General features: G+C 42.0%; 1 protein-coding gene across 4 annotated transcripts in view; it reads left to right on the top strand.

Moving 5' to 3' along the window:
- Positions 1-16,134, top strand: part of rerea (arginine-glutamic acid dipeptide (RE) repeats a) — a 118,661-nt gene that overhangs the window by 86,833 nt on the left and 15,694 nt on the right. For 2 of the 4 annotated variants that reach the window (XM_079360568.1, XM_079360567.1), the window contains exons 8-12: positions 2,843-2,891; positions 3,740-3,864; positions 5,212-5,311; positions 5,999-6,097; positions 13,811-13,891. In XM_079360568.1, coding sequence (XP_079216694.1) covers positions 2,843-2,891; positions 3,740-3,864; positions 5,212-5,311; positions 5,999-6,097; positions 13,811-13,891 — 454 coding nt within the window. Of the gene's footprint in view, positions 1-224; positions 430-2,842; positions 2,892-3,739; positions 3,865-5,211; positions 5,312-5,998; positions 6,098-13,810; positions 13,892-16,134 lie in introns of those variants that run through there. The other 2 variants (XM_079360570.1, XM_079360569.1) reach the window with 2 other exon arrangements.

Here is a 16,134-nt window from a genome sequence, read left to right as displayed (position 1 = left end):
CAGTCTCCCCCTCCCTCCCTCCCTCCCTCCCTCGCTCCCTTCCTCCTCTTTGGTATTCTGAGCGGGCTGTCTGCAGCCTTGCAATTTCGCCGCTGTTTATTATGGCGCAGACATACGAGAAGAGATGAATTCCGTATCCTGCATGCGTGTCTGTCTGCCCCCGTGTGTGCGCGTCTGTGAGGTCGCAGCACATGCTCAGTTGTGCCTACAGAGCAGCGAGCCGATCTCGCGACGCTGTTACGTGCAGTCTGAGGTCACAGCACAAGCTCAGTGAACACCTCTCCGGAGCGAATGCGTGCTTCTCCATTTTGAGCACCTAGAAATAGGTGGGAGAGGGGAGTTATTTCCTACGAGCATTATACACACAGTGTCAGCACCCTAACAGTAGGGCTCGATGTCAGAAATGGATGATTTGTTCAGTCCCCGGAGGTAGGTGTGCGATCGTTTATTGTCGTGCCTTCTCGAGCGCTTGGCTCGTTTTATTCTCAAGGGTCGCTTTCCAGCAGTCTGACAGAACTGTGTGATGTTTGCAATCTGTCTGCGTGGCTGTCAGTAATGTGTTCTGACTGCTTTTTTGTCAACGAGCATGAAAGCAAGTGTGCACATTGTGTCGGGAGCTGCAGAGGGGGAACATGCATGCTTTGCCTGCACAGCACATACCGTTACGCGTGTGCGCCTCTTTAGTTGAAATGCCCTTTTTTTCCATCCGCGTTTATCAACATGTTATTCTATGCCGTCATGTCTGCAAACTGCGATGTGTCCGGGAGCATTAAGCTGACTTATGTGTTCCTTGGAAGCTTATAAGACCTGAAGAAACCATCTGCTCTGGCTCCATTTTGCGGCTCCTGTTTACAATCGGGATGACATGGCGTATGGAGCGCACACAAAAACAATACCGGCTCTGCAACCAGTTCTGATGCGCACACGCTGCTCCTCACGGCACCTACATACCACGCTGTGGGGTTTGTTTTTGCTGTGCTACAATTATGTCAGTGTGCCACAGACTCGCGCCGTGATTGGCTGAAATTGATGGAGGGGCGGGCTTATCCTTGATTGCCCATACACAAAGTTGACCAGGCTGTCACGCTGTTGTCTGGGTTTAATGAGTAAGCCTGTAATTATTTGACAAGATTGTGTGCTAATTCTGAGTTAGATCGCAACTTGTTTTGTACAACAACTGGGCATGGCTTACATTGTTGAATGTTCTCAGCAACAGGCTTTGTCCAGCGTATTATTACAAGATATCAGAATTAATACAGATCTCTTTTGATGCTTCTAGTTTGTTTCCTTATCTTAACTAGAACGTTTTTGGGTTTTTTTCAAACGGAAGTTTGAAAATGTCAAATGTAGTGGCTTATTATACTTGTAAGTACTGTGCTTGTTCTGTATGCTGTACACCTGCCGTCTTAATGTAGAATTTATTGCTGCAGTACTTCTGTATTCTTCCTCCTCTCAGGTCCTGAGCAGCATCCCATCTGAAAGTCTGCTCTCAAGATTTGCCAAAGCAAAACGTGGCTGTCTTTAGACACCACTGCTATACGGGTGTGCCGGTGCTCATTTGTCATCCTTACAGCCTCCTGCCAAAACCTGACCAGACCTGGACGGCCGCACATAGTCAGGAACACGCTAGTGCAACTTTCTCAGCAGCCATTCAGCATTTAAGATGGTTTACACCGTTCATATTCACTTTCTTTAAAGTAAACAGGGAAAACAAACAGCTTAAATTGAAGGATTAAACATTATGACATCATTATAACATTTTAAAATATAACAATAACTAATTTGACCATCATGATTAATATTAATCAGCATTATTTATCTTGTTTTCTGCCAAGCTCTGATAGTTTGTCTGTAGTTTTGTCGTATCTGCTGAGGATTTTTGCAACCAAATGAAACAAAATGTTTCTCCATGTTTTGGAGTAGCAGCACTATTGGAAGGTCTGGGGTTATTTTCTGCAGCTGAAATTCAGTTTTGGCCGGAGCTGATATCGGCCTGTGCCAGCACCTCTGTCAGCCATAGTTCAGAACATTCTGGATTTCTCCATGCTGTCTGAGAGAAGTGATTTTTTTATTTATTTATTTTTTTCTTTTAAAGAAAGTAAGAGAGAGTTTAATATGTACCCATCAGAGCGGTTTTGTGGTTAGAGGAGCTGTAAAGAGACCAGAGGGCTGCAGCCTCTCAGGTTACCTCCTGGTCTGCGTGATGGAGTGCGAGCTTCTCCGGGTGCAAATCACGCTGACAGATTCTGGGCCGCCCTGCGCTCGGCTCTATAAAAAAAAAATCGGCACTGTTACCTAGGCAACGAAGGGAAAGGCTTTTCAAAAGGAACATCTTGTCATTTTCTTTAATCCGCTGCAGCTGGAGATTCGGAACACTATTATTAAATTGCAGTTGCTATGACTACCCACAGTTGCACCGGCAGCCGTTTCACAGGCGCTCACCCTGCACATCCAGAGCCACCCTCCCCTCCCACCTTACCCCCCCTTTTCTTTTAGAGGATTCTGTTTTATTGCTTCATCCACAACATCAGGCCTGCAAATGTGCTCTCCCATGCAGGAGCAGTCAACAAAGAATAATCTTTCAGTTTGCTTTGACAAAAATAAACACACTAATTATGTGACTTAAAAAACACAGTAGAGTCATTTCCTTGTCCTCCTTGTAGTTGATCAGGCTCAGGATACAGTCTTTTAGTTCTCTGACAGGTTTTTTTTCTCGTCTGCTTTATTGATTGTGTTACTTTGTTGTTTTTATAATTGTTTAGCAACAGGCACACAAACATCAGCTAGTTTTGAAATGCAACTGAATATTTTGTTTCATTCTTCTCTCTTTGTCTCCTCTCAGGCGATTAAACAGCACACAAGGGGAAATCCGAGTGGGACCTAGTCACCAAGTAAGTCAGTGTGCAGAACACAGATCACCAAGCAGCCCACGAGTGACATTTAGTTCATATCTTAACAAAAGGAATTGCAATTATATTACTTGTCTTTTCAGATAATAAAATCCAGATGTGTCAGTAGTGTAATGTTTTGCCATAAGGCGTTACCACAATCCTCCCACAAGAGAGTTGCAAATAACAATCTAGTAATTTATTTTCAGCATTTCTCAAACAGATTGATTTTAAATAGCTGGTTGTTTAACACTTTTGATAGAAAAGTTAATAAGAAGAAAACAACTGTCACCAGGAGTTGAATCTGCACTTATTTGAACTTGAGTTAAAACCCCCTTTATATTGTGTGTGTGTGTGTGTGTGTGTGTGTGTGTGTGTGTGTGTGTGTGTGTGTGTGTGTGTGTGTGTGTGTGTGTGTGTGTGTGTGTGTGTGTGTGTGTGTGTGTGTGTGTGTGTGTGTGTGTGTGTGTGTGTGTGTGTGTGTGTGTGTGTGTGTGTGTGTGGTTTGCCTCATTCAGCTGTTGTGAAACTTGAGCCTGTTGTAATAACAGAACACTTTAAGTTTCTTTTAGCATTTCATGTATCTAGCATTTGAAAATGCTACATCTTAAAATACATTTATCCTAATGTGATAGTCTTTTACATCTAAAGTACTGAACTGAGAGAAAATCACACAACAGTGCTGTGTTACGACATTGAATCATTTTGACTGTACCCTGTCCCCATTCCTCTCTGCCTCCATCTGGGAAAGTCTATGACAGTGGGTTGCTAGCTCATATTTTCTTTTAGCTTGTATGCTATTTGTAGTCTGACACCATCTGCCCCTCTCCTTTTTTCCTCTGCCTAATTAGGCCAAGCTCCCAGAGCTGCAGCCTTTCCCCTCTCCTGGTGGCCAGGCCATTACCGAGAATGAGGAGCTGGTCTGGATGCCAGGGGTCAACGACTGTGATCTTCTCATGTACCTCAGAGCCGCAAGGTGAGACTTAAGAACTGAAGGAGTTCAGACCTTTCATGGCTGCAAGTTTAACCAAACAAGATCAAGGACAAGTATTACTGAGGAAGTGAAAGGGAGATTTAAAAAAAAAAAAAAAAAAAAATACAGAACATGTAAGACCTTTGCAGGACAGTTACCTCTTTCCCTTTTAACCTGTTTGTGTACCTTAGATTCTTTAATAATCCTCAAAGTAGTATTTTCATGCTGGTATCATAGGATTAGCCCAGAACAAAGCTCCACTGTCATTATGTCCATTTACTTTCATATCGTTTCCACAACTGCATATTATACGTGCCTGTGATTTTGTATTGTCTGATGGCGTTGCTGAAGCACCACATGTAAACCAACAGGGGGAGCTATTTATAAAAAACACACTCAGACCTTTTAACGTGTACAACACTGTTCACCATCGCTGACTCAGACGAGCCTTCCCCTCTCCTGTAACGCCTCCGTTACTGACTGAAGGCAGCACAGAGTTGATTACACCTCAGTGATTAGTCGTATCTAAGGTGAGACTTGTGCGCTTTGAACTCTCAGTCTGAATAAGCTTAGTGAAAGTGATGTGTGTTTACAGGTCCCTGTGTTGTCTGTTTACTGTACTTTAGTCTCTTAGGGGACTCTGTAATGAATTACAACCTCTCACTGTGACGCACACTGTTTTTGCACCACAGTCTATATTTAGCCATTCCATTTGTTTTCATGCCTACCAGTGTTTCATTCATGTTTATACTTCTGCACCTTTACTCTATTCATTCCAAACTACTGATCAGAGAACCTTTTCTTCCTCGAACAAGAGTGTACACGGAACATCAAATGTGTTCATTACATCGTTGGAGCACAGTGTTAGAAAACAAAATAAATTAATATATCTATTGCATCTAAAGTGAGTGAGAAATCCCAGTATCATGCAACTGAGAGCGATTTATTATTTTGATTAAACAGAATCCCTAAACTTTAATTATCAAATGTACTTTATGTAGAAAAGCTGTTAATCATTCAGAAAATTTTAATTATTCAACTTGAAAACCACTTGCAGTATCGCCTTAATGTCATACTGTTTATATTTTTTTGAATAATTACCAATATTATCCCAACACCATGTTCACGAAGGACACTTTTTGGCTGCTTTCTTCGAGTCTGTTCTATTGGATTCTTTAGCTTTTTTAAAAGTTGCCCCTAAATGGCAGGAGCCATGTTTTAGTGTGAACAATAGTTTGGACATGTGTATAAGACATCTGTGAGAATGAACTCTCATTGTAACAGCTCTCTCTTGCTCTCTCTCTCTGTCTGTCTGTTTGAATGTTAACTTGATTCCCGTTGTGTCCACAGGAGCATGGCTGCTTTTGCAGGGATGTGTGACGGAGGCTCAACAGAAGACGGGTGTCTAGCAGCCTCTAGAGATGACACTACATTAAACGCACTTAACACTGTGAGTAATCATGCAACAAGTCTTGTCAATGCATTTAGTTTTCACATTTGTTGAAATAAATGGGGTTTTGGGTTGGGTTGCTGGGGTTTTTTGTTTTTACTGTATTTTCTAAGCTGTAACACAGCTCTACTTTGATGGGCAATGATAAAGCCCCTGAGCCAGCAGAGCAGGCCCCTGTGGTAAACCCAGCGTCAGAGGCTTACAACACATTAGGCGTAATGAGAGATTTGTCTGTCACAATGGTAATGAATACTGAGAAAAATCAAGCACAAGAAAGAGATTAGAATCATCATAAACAGGGCATTTATATTCTGACTCTATAAAGTGGAAAATTAACATAGCGGGCAGGTCATTGTCTCTCGACCTTCCTCTACATTTGCAATTCCAATGAGCGATGCTTGTTTATTCTCAGACGAGGAGCTCCACCGCTGCCTGTTTCCCCAATTTGAATGTGACACGGAGCCTTAAGCCGCACAGCAATTGCCTTGTCAATGTGTTGTTTATTTCCATGTGGGCTGATAGATCTTTTAGCGCAGCGTTTCTTCTGATGCGCTTAGAGCTCAAGTATCAGCTTCAGTCTTCTCTGCTTATCTATGATTGTTACATCAGCTGAATAAAATGAATCAAAACAGCTCAAAATCTACTCCATGTTGAAGAGAACGCTCGTGTGTTTGTCCTTGTCCTCAGCTTCACGAGAGCAGCTACGATGCGGGAAAAGCTCTCCAGCGTCTGGTGAAGAAGCCCGTCCCCAAACTGATAGAGAAGTGCTGGTCTGAAGATGAAGTGGTAAGACAATGGTGCCTTTTAACTTCCAAATGTGTAAACACAGATATTGTGCTTGAAATATTATGGTTTTAAAGGTTCCGATCTTAATTTGGCAAAAACAGCAAATTTATTTCCTGTGATTTTGAAGGTACTCTATTTCCTTTGATGGGTCTTTGTGTTTCTGTTATTGATAGCTGCTTTCTGTCAGAGCCTGATTTGTGTCTTTAGAGGGAGCTATCGAGAGATTTAAAACAAGGCCGTTGGCTCAGTCTCAGTAGACATCAGTAAAAGAAAGAAGAAGAAAAAAAATCCCTAGTTTCCAGCTCCTCCAAGGCCCAGGAGCAGCTGCATCCTGTTTATCAGCCGAACAGAATAAATCTTCAGCATGGAAGTCTGGAAAGGGGAAAAGATGGAGGGCTTGTAATGTTAGCCTCCATTTGAATTTAGATGTGAATTTCTATACAGCTGTTGAAGGGCTAGAAGCAGAAAATGGCAGCCCTTCTCCCCCCCCAATCAAACACCCCATCATGAGCGGGGAGGAGGAAAATGAAAGTGCTGGATAACACCATGTCGGAGCGAGTGAGAGCTGCAGCTTCTGCTTTGATGCTTTATGGCACGCTGAGCTTGTTCTTTGCATATGTTCTGCCTTGTATGACTGTAGATCTTAAAAGAACACAAGCCTCCACCTCTAGATGTCTTCTGTTAGTTTCTCCTCCTCCTGGGTGAATCATTCATTTCCCTCTTCGATTTTGTTTGCCAGTTCTAAAGCTCGTGGCAGGCTTTTGTCCAGCAGGTCAGATCCAGTGTATGAAAAGTGGATGATTTATTTAGATTGGCAGAGCACGTTAGAATACAACCAGAGCCTACGACAGCAAATCACTGCGCATGAAGTCTGCCATCTTTTTGTGGACCAACTATGAGTTTGCCTTCATGCATGTTTGCTGGAGCGTTTAGAGGATCATTCAGAGCAGGGGGCAGCGTGTGGACCGCAGGCTTTAGTGCAGCACTATAGGAAGGGCTGTTTGTAATAGACAATGAATCAACCCCTTCAGTAATTCACATCTTGCTTTTTTGAATCAGAGAAAAAAAGTGTCACTGTTATTGATCTCTGACTATGTCCATCTTTACGGAGTATTTCTTATAATCAGGGGCACATACTGAGAAAGATCTAAACATCTACTTACGATACAAAGAAGCAAAGAATCAGCCATACTGGACTTTAAAGTCCAAATCAGATACCAACATTTGTATTTTATGAGATCACTGTTTCTAACTTGTTGCCTATCAGCCAATATATACAGCAATACAAAATATCATTGTGTTATTGATTATTGTATAAAAAACTCCATAAACATCCTGACAGTGATATAAAAGCCTAAGCTCCACTGTTATATTACCTCAGATTAAGACTCAACATAGTGTGTTGTGATAGTAATATTACAGGTATGATGTTGACTTTAATTCATGATCTCCCATGCTCACTTTAACAGTTAGTTTCCTCATGTTCAGCTTTATATAAGAGAAGTGTTGGAGCTGCCGAGGAGTCCTGAACACACTGTTTTGTTCAGTACTGAGTGTGTGTTGTGTCCGCTGGTCGAGGCGTTCACGGGGCAGTTTGTGCTCCACCTGCCCAACACAAACACTCTGAACTTGTTTCTGTCCAACCAAGGACACGTGTATCCCAGTGATGTGATCGCCACTTTGGCCTTTGCAGGCCCGCAGCCTTAAGGGACAGGTGTAAATGTAGCTCCGACCTTGATGCACTCGGAGAAATCAGCCCCTGCTGCTCTTTATTTATTTATCAGCCTGTTCCTTCTCATCTTGCTCCTCACAGTCCCCTCCAGTTCCATCTTCATTATTCCTGCCTGCTTTTTTTTTTTTTTTTTTTCAACCCCACCGCATTCTCTCAGAGACTTGAATAAAAGTGACAGTGGGGGCTGCTGGAGTGACAGAATCAGCCTGTCTGAATAGTCACTTGTCGCCCTCCCCTTCCCACTCTGACTTCTCTCGCAGCACCCTTACCAAGCCAGCTCTCTCTTCTCTGTACCTGCAGCTGCTGCCACAAAGCATGCGATCCCGTCTCAGCTCTCTAATTCTAGAAAAGAAAAGATCGTTTCTCACATCACACCGAAGGATAACACAACGGCCACCGTCACCATTTGTAGGCTGGTTCATGACTTCAGAAGTGCAACCGAGTGTTGCTTTTGCTGTTTGTACTGGCGAAAAGAATCACTTCACATTTCTTTCCCTGTGCGATTCCTGGAATGAACAATTACTCTGTCATCGACCTCTAAACATTTATCTGTCCATACAACTATTAAAAGTTACATATTTCACCACAAACATCTAACTGACTTTTTGTTGTTGTCTACAAAAGAAAGCTGTTAAGATTTAGCAAATGAAGAAAGTGAATGATTTGAAAGTTTCCGGACAGGCGGACATAGAAGAGCCCTCTGTGTTTTGTTTTTCTTCTGCAGTCTGACTGAAAAAGACATTCCCTCTACACAGCTGCTTTATGTGTTTTATCAGCAGCCAGATCAATGCTCCCTGCAGACACACAATTCTCCTCACATCTTTTTGATTGTGCAATAGTCTCATCAGAAGAAGAAAAAAATGCTTTTAAACCAGGAACAAAAAGCACTTGAGTTGAAGAGCACACAGGTTCTCTCTTTCTGTCTGCGTAGAATGTTTCTCGACTGATATGGTTTTATAAAACTGAAACATCAATAATGCTACAACACAGAACGCTTCTCCTATCCAAAGAAACACTTAAACATGACACTACAATTAGCTGACGATATTTGATTTCCAACAGTGGAAACACAATCTGCTTTTAAAGTCTGACAGAGTCTTGTGTTACTTTGTTTAAATGAATATCAGTTCTTTGGAGACTGAACCGCTGGCTGAAGCTGTCCACTGCTGAATATGGTTACATCTTTTTGATGAAAAATACGAGCCCTCTTCCTTTTTCTTTATAGGAAGTTTCGCATCCAAGTCAAATTGTGTTTATTTCATATTTATCTTGTGTTCAATTATCAGTTGGATACAAACCACTTAAATCCTTTAATAAAAGCTTTAATAGATGTCAAATCTGTTGTTATGAAAAATATTAATTCCTTAATTGAACAGTAGAAATCTCTAGCTAGCGACAATTTTTATTGTTTTAATTTAATTATTTTAAATCAGATTTTATATTAAAAAAAATTCTTCTTTAATCCACATCCTGCCTCGGGAGCTTTGATGTAAAGCAAACGTAAACAATTATTTTTCTTCATCAATCTCAGGAGAATTGATTTATTGTCTACAGTTAATGATTTAGACACTCTATGTCTCAGTGAAACCTCCTATGTCAAGTAAATGTTACAGTAGATCATGTAAACGAGTCCTTCACACTCACTATCTGCACACTTCCTCCATTTTTAAGCCTGATTGAATAAAACTGTCTCTTTACACGAAGCTCCTGTCACACCTGATGTGAATTAGTGTTGCTAATAATGTATCGGCCAACAGGAGGTGCTATATAAACAATGAGCAGCAGCTGTGCTGTGTGTCACTGTGTCAGAAACACAGAGGCTGATCTATGACTGCTGCAGGGCGGCAGGTCTATTCCTCGGCCATCTGCACTGTGCCGCGTCTTATCTCCGGCTATGTCTTCAGCTGATGGATGACTGGAGCATGCACTGACAGCCCTGAGCAGAGAGAGGGGGGGATGAGGGAGAGATGAGAGCAGCAGCCCCACCAGCGGTTGAACGCACTCCGACAGACCTGAGACACAACATGTCGCCCTGCATCTGCTGCTGGAGGCTGTGCATTATTTTGAAGTCAGACAAGCTTTACATTCACAACCCTTGTCTTCTCTGTTTGCTCCACCAAAGATTTATTGTCAACAGTACATTTTATTACCTCCATGGTACAGTGCCAGCAATGCTTTTTAGGGTTGTTTAGTAACTAAATAGCTGGCAGGATGGGTGTGTGCTGGAATTTCCCGTCACCTTTTGTGTCAGTTCAAGCTAAAGGAAACAGAAGATTTTACTTAGCCTGCTAAAAGTTGGCAGAATGTCATACGTTTCATTGGGTTAATACAAACTGTATATTTTGGCTGTCAAAGATGTTTGCTTCTTAGCAGTATTTTTTATGTTGTTTTTTTTCAGTAGATCTCCAATCACAGTATCAACCTTGTGTAAGGCCTACGTTTATTTCAGCATATCTAACACAAACACAGATTTCTGGTGTCAGTGTGAAGAGGATGTGGGAAGTCTGGTGCCTGTCATTGCGCTCTTCCCCTCTCTTCTTTTCTCATGTTGTGATTTCCTCTCTGCACTCCATGGCTAACCGTATTACTGGCTGATATTTCATAACAGGCAGCAGTGTTGTTAGCCTTTGGTTTTGGCCGTCCAGCTGACTGTCCTCTGTCCACTTTGGGTTTGAACACATAGTGAGCTTTGAAAGGTCAGCTTTTAACAGCCAGTCAAGTATACTGACTCCATATTGAGTGAGTGCCTTTGTTTGCTGTTGGCTGGTTTTGCGTCAGTGTTTTCATGGGATGACATTTAGCAAGGAATTATGTGTGATCCCACGCTCTGTTTGTCATCGTGATCCTATCTTTGTGCCTATGTCTGCACTATCTTAACCAGTCTAACAACTCCCAACAATCAACAGGAAGTGCGCGCGCACAATAGCGAATAATGAATAGTTGTTGCACGTTCTCCTCCTCTCTTTATACGTCTCCCCCTGCAGCCTCACAATAGCTCTCTGTTAACCTCTGAGGGGAAACTTGGGGCGGTTTTAAAAAAGCGCCAGTTCTCTGGAAAACACTCAGAGAGAGAAGCCTGTTGTTTCTGCACAGCGAAAGGCTATTTGGTAGCGCTTCCACCCAGCTCGCTTCTCTCTCTCCTCCCCCCCTCTTTTTTGCTCGCTCAGGCTCTCTCAGCCCCTCCTCTGCTGCTGTGTCGCCTAGCAACGCGGGGCTGGAGCAATAGGAGCAGGGGAAGAGCGATTCAGGGAGCAGATTGGCGGGTGATTTATTAGCTGGGCTGGAGCGCAGTGAGCCCAGGCAGCTGAAATGGAGCCTTAAACTGCAGCCGACGTGAAGAGAGGGAGGAGGAGGAGGGAACCAGCCAGAGAAAGAAAACGGAAGGGAGGGGGTACAAGAGAGAGAGAGAGAGAGAGCGTGCAGCACAGCTCTATGGAGACGTACAGACAGGACCGTGTAAATAGTACAGTAGGGGAACATAATTATGGTGACATAATTAGGACAGACGCACAGGATGCATGGGCAGGTTATTGACTTGTCCTCTAATGACAGTGAGGAAAACAAAATCTCCTCCTCACACTTCACAACTCGTGAACAGAATCCCCCTCTGTCTTTAAAAATATCTCAATAAAATAAATCTCTTTTTAGAGTTATTTTTACTTCCCTTTAAATTCTTTTCTAAAAGAGAAGAGTTTTCTTGAATTATCCTTCTACGTGTCAGTGAATTCTGCTGCAGCCTTGTGACTTTTCCCTGGAAATGGGAAAGCCGTGTAAAGGCACTTTATCTCCAAGACATGATCAGCTGTGACTTTAATTACACATTATTTGTTAAATTTGCCATTAATGGATGGTTCAAATTTTTTTTTCCCCACAAACATTAACAGAAAACCCCTGATGATGAATATGGGTCGTGTTTTGTCATCGCCTGTCAAACAGATCATTCAAATGTTGATCCTTTGAGTCTTCCTCGGCTTTCATGTCGCACTGTGGATGTTTGACTGACAGTCCAAATGGTAATATCCTCTTAACCTCTCGAATGGTTGGAGACGAGTGTCGGATGTGGGGGTACGTCTTGTGTTGGAGACGGCTCCATCTACTGGCTAATCAGCTGCTACACCTTCAGTTTGATTAATGCAAATGAAAGTGCTGCCTCATGGCACAGTCGGGACGGGATATAGTGTTGAGCTGTCAGCTTGTTTACACTCGGCTTTTGATCCGGCTTCATGTGTTGATTATTTAGTCTGGTTGAACTTGGACTTTGACGTTTTCTCTCTCGTTTAATTTTTTTTTCCCCCTTATACTTGAAACTATCCAGTTTGTCTAAATAATAGAGATGAATACAGTCATTTAGGTCTCCTTTTTTTTCTCGCCTGTAATTTTCCCTCTTTTGAGAAGGTTTTGTTTTGCAGCTGGCTGCTCCACTTCAGTAAGTTTTGCCTTTGTTCCCCTCTAAAGCTGGGTATGTAAACAATCTGTGGTTACATAATGTTCTGTACATGGCCTGGAAAATGAACCTCTGACACTCAGGAGTGGCTCCATGTCTGGCTTTCCTTTTCACTTGTCTCCTTCCATGTCCAAGACCTTTCTTCACACAAATCGTATCAGCCTGCCTCCCTGAGTTTGTGCCTCTGAGTGTGTGCTGGACCAAATCTCTCAGTACATTTTAAAGGACTGCTTCAGGTTCTGTGTCGAGAGATTGTGGCTGTTGTGGAAAACAGTGCCCTTTTCTTGTCCTGTGTGGGAGGAAAGACATGAATCCTGCTCATGCAGCATTATAGGATCCAGATCAGGCTAAAATGAGCGTTGTGCCCCACACTAGCGTGAAGCTCCGGAATCCACTCCGGGTTTTCCAGGCTGCTGCAAACCAGAGGCTCTCTTGCAGAAAGATCACATGTAAAGCCTTCCCCTTTGTAGTGGAAGAGCAGAGAGTGACAAGCTATTTCGTGCTTGTAAAAAACGAGGGGGAAAAGCAGTGTAGCGTCTAAGTCGCTGTGGATTTGTCCCCTAAATTCTCCTTTACCTGTGGCTGGATGTAGAGATTTTAAGGACTTTTTCCCCCCTTTTCACCGGAGTTACTTTGGGGGAAACGCTTGGCTGAGATCACTGAGGAACAGGGCTCGCCTCTGGAACAAGAAAGTAAATCTGTTGGCTGTCTGCTCCGCTGGTTATGAATGTTTTCAGCCTCCGCTTTTTATGGCTTGGGGGTCTGTGGCTCTTAAAGGAGAAGAGATGCATTTAGGTTGTTCAGCTTTTTGTTATTTATTTGTTCCTGTTGTTGTTTTTGTGCTCTCAGACGTGAAGCGGTTGTGCCCACATTTGGTTTTCCTGTCAGATTAAATGCAATGTTGTGAAGTAGAATTTTCTGTTTTGGTTTTGTCCACTCCATGCAGTCATGTAAGAGTGTATTTGTCATCAAATTAACAGTTTGACATTTTCTATACTTTCAAAAATAAAAATAGAAATTGTCATCCGTACGCAGGGAGGCAATTTCATTCTCTAAAACTCAGAAGTTTAGGTTATTGCTTCAAACTTTTCTATTGTGACCACAACTTATTCTAAATGTCTACTTTTCTTTACATTTAAATATTTAAAAAGTCTGCTTTTCAAGCTGTTTTTAGAAGTATTCAGAAGATTAAAATACATTTTTAATCTCAGCGTCTCCGTCTGCCTTACATGTCATTTCCTCTCTCGTTTCACCCTGAAACGGCTGTTTTCGCCCCAGTTTAAACAACTGCAGAGGTTTCTAGATACTCATCAAACCTCTTCAACCACAGGCCAGCGAAAGGAAAACACTGTTTCTTTTTATTTGTCGTGGTGTTAGCCTGTTACTTTATGCGGTCGCAGTAAAGCTGACTACACAGATACTAACTGCTTTTTTTTCTCTCTCCCTTTCTTTCTCTCTTTCTCTTTTTCTCTCTCTCTCTCTCTCTCTCTCTCTCTCTCTCTCTCTCTCTTCTACTGTAAAAAAAAAAAAAATGCAGAAACGCTTCATTAAAGGGTTGAGACAATTCGGCAAAAACTTCTTCAGGATCCGGAAAGAGCTGCTGCCCAACAAAGAAACGGTAAGAGGATTTGTTTCTTGAACTTTTTTCTCCGTGTGTGTGCGTGTGTGTGTGTGTGTGTGCGTGTGTGATTTGTTTATAGATCTGCTATGTATAAAACGAGAGCTACATGTGGTTAGCTTGTAACTAATGGGAGCTTGAGCAGTAAATGTTTTTACTGTGTTGTTGTAGCGTGGGTCTTTCTAAACAGGGCCTTATTGATATGTTTACTGCTGTGCTGCAGTATTGTCAGATCTCGTTACAAGGCTTAAAAAAAACCTTCTACCTGAGAGAAAAAGACTCGACATACTTCACAGATATCGAAACATTACAAGTGACACGCTGAACATTAATTAGCACCCTCTTAGCAACTAGTAAACATGTTGTGTAGATGCGAAGATGTGTTTATATCACAACTCTGCTCTGACGATTGTTTATATATTTATAACTGTACTGGAGATTTTATTTTTTTTTCTCCTTTATGACCAACTTCAACAATAAATTGCAGCATAGCATCCTCCAAGAGGATTAGAAATTGAGTTAATATTGAAGCCTTAAATCCTTTTACTAGTATTTCTGTTAAAGGGCACAGAATGCTGTTCAGTGTCTTACTGCTTATTTAAAGTGGAATCATAAAGACAAATGAGACATCCTTTAAAAGGGCAAAGTACACATTTCTTATCCCTTAAATAAGAGGTTTTCAGACATAAATACATTTAGTAAGTGTTGGTTTCTTTACTGGTAGCTGGAATATGTTGCCTGCTAACAAACCTGACAGCATCAGAAAATATTTGTCAAGTTAAACTTCTTGTAGTTAGAGAGTAGGATCCAGATTTGTACTTTGAACTTGACTGAAGTGAACTCAACTCTGTTAATATTTTCAAAACAGATTGTTGTTCCTTTAACTTGATCAGGATTATATTTGCCTATCAGCTGTTTGTTTTTGTTTTTTTTGCATTGGACTTGTTCATTCTTGTTTGTTTTAAAGTCACTGGTGAAGTTGATGCTAGTTGTATTATGTACAGGTTCCTCTCGTCTGAATTATGTGTGATTGTTATTATTGATTATTGTTATTGTGCACGCGTGTCAACAGTTGTGTGTGTGACCTGTTATGTGGGACGATTACATGCCGAGCAATTGTTGCTGTGTTGTTTTGCAATGATTAACTTTATTTCAATGGGATCCCTGAACATAACCAGGAAATCCACTTTATGTTTTACCTCACTCTTTTTCTTGCATATCAGCAGAAGGCTACTAAGAAGCACTTGTTTTAAATGGACTATAAATGTCAGTAAAAGAGAGCATGTTCAACTTGTACACTTAAACCCGAAGTCTCCTCACGTTCGACTTAGCTGTGAGATAATTCTTTGATTTGCGTTGAAGTTTCTGAAGCAGAGCAGACCCCTCTCTCTCTCTCTCTCTCTCTCTCTCTCCCTCCCTCTCTCTCTCTCTCTCTCTCTCTCTCTCTCTGTCTCTCTCTCTCTCTCTGTCTCTCTCTCTCTCTCTCTCCGTGAGGCTGCTCCTTCTGGAAGTTTGCCCGTTCAGCGCTGACACAGACATCAAAGGGAAATCAAAGGTGTTTGTCAGGCATCTCACCACTTAATTTCCTCGTCTGCTCTGAGCAGCTAAGGATATGTCAGCCGACTTCTTAAGCACCAACCCCGATTAACACACACACTCATCATGTCCTATTTTTTTTTTACTAAAGAACTCCTTAGTGTCGCCTCCTTTGTGCTTCATTTTTTATGTCTCCAAAACCAATTTGGACCTCTTGAATAAGAGATTAAAGTGTATGATTACCGTTTCCGTACAGAGGTTTTCTTCAATATTTTTTACTGGTTTTGGAACGTACGAGTAGTCCAGTTGATTGGCTATAAAGGAGGTATTAATGTAATTCAACCTGGAGGGGGAGTGTGTTTGGCAGGAGAGGTAATAGACCTCCTCCAGGATCCAGGCCTGCCACCACCACAGAGCAGAGACGGATTAATATTTCCCCTGCAAATGGAAAATAAACTGCCCTTTAAACGTATGAATAGAGGAGAAAATAACTGGGAGAGGAAGGGGAGTGTAGCAGCAAGCAAAGGAGACGGGGTAATGTGGAGCATTAGCTCAATATAGGCACTGAAAAGCTGGAGTTGTCCCACAGGTTAAAAGAAAAAGCATGCACATAAATAAACTGAAACGCAGCAATATCTGGAAGTATTTGAGGTCTTGGAAGGGACGCGCCCAGGCCCATATTTTGAGTATTCTTCGATACTGCATGC

The sequence above is a fragment of the Symphodus melops genome (genome assembly GCF_947650265.1).
Source record: "Symphodus melops genome assembly, chromosome: 13".
NCBI lineage: Eukaryota > Metazoa > Chordata > Actinopteri > Labriformes > Labridae > Symphodus > Symphodus melops.
Note: the sequence above shows the minus strand (reverse complement) of the source record. Positions and strands in the feature narration are given on the sequence as shown.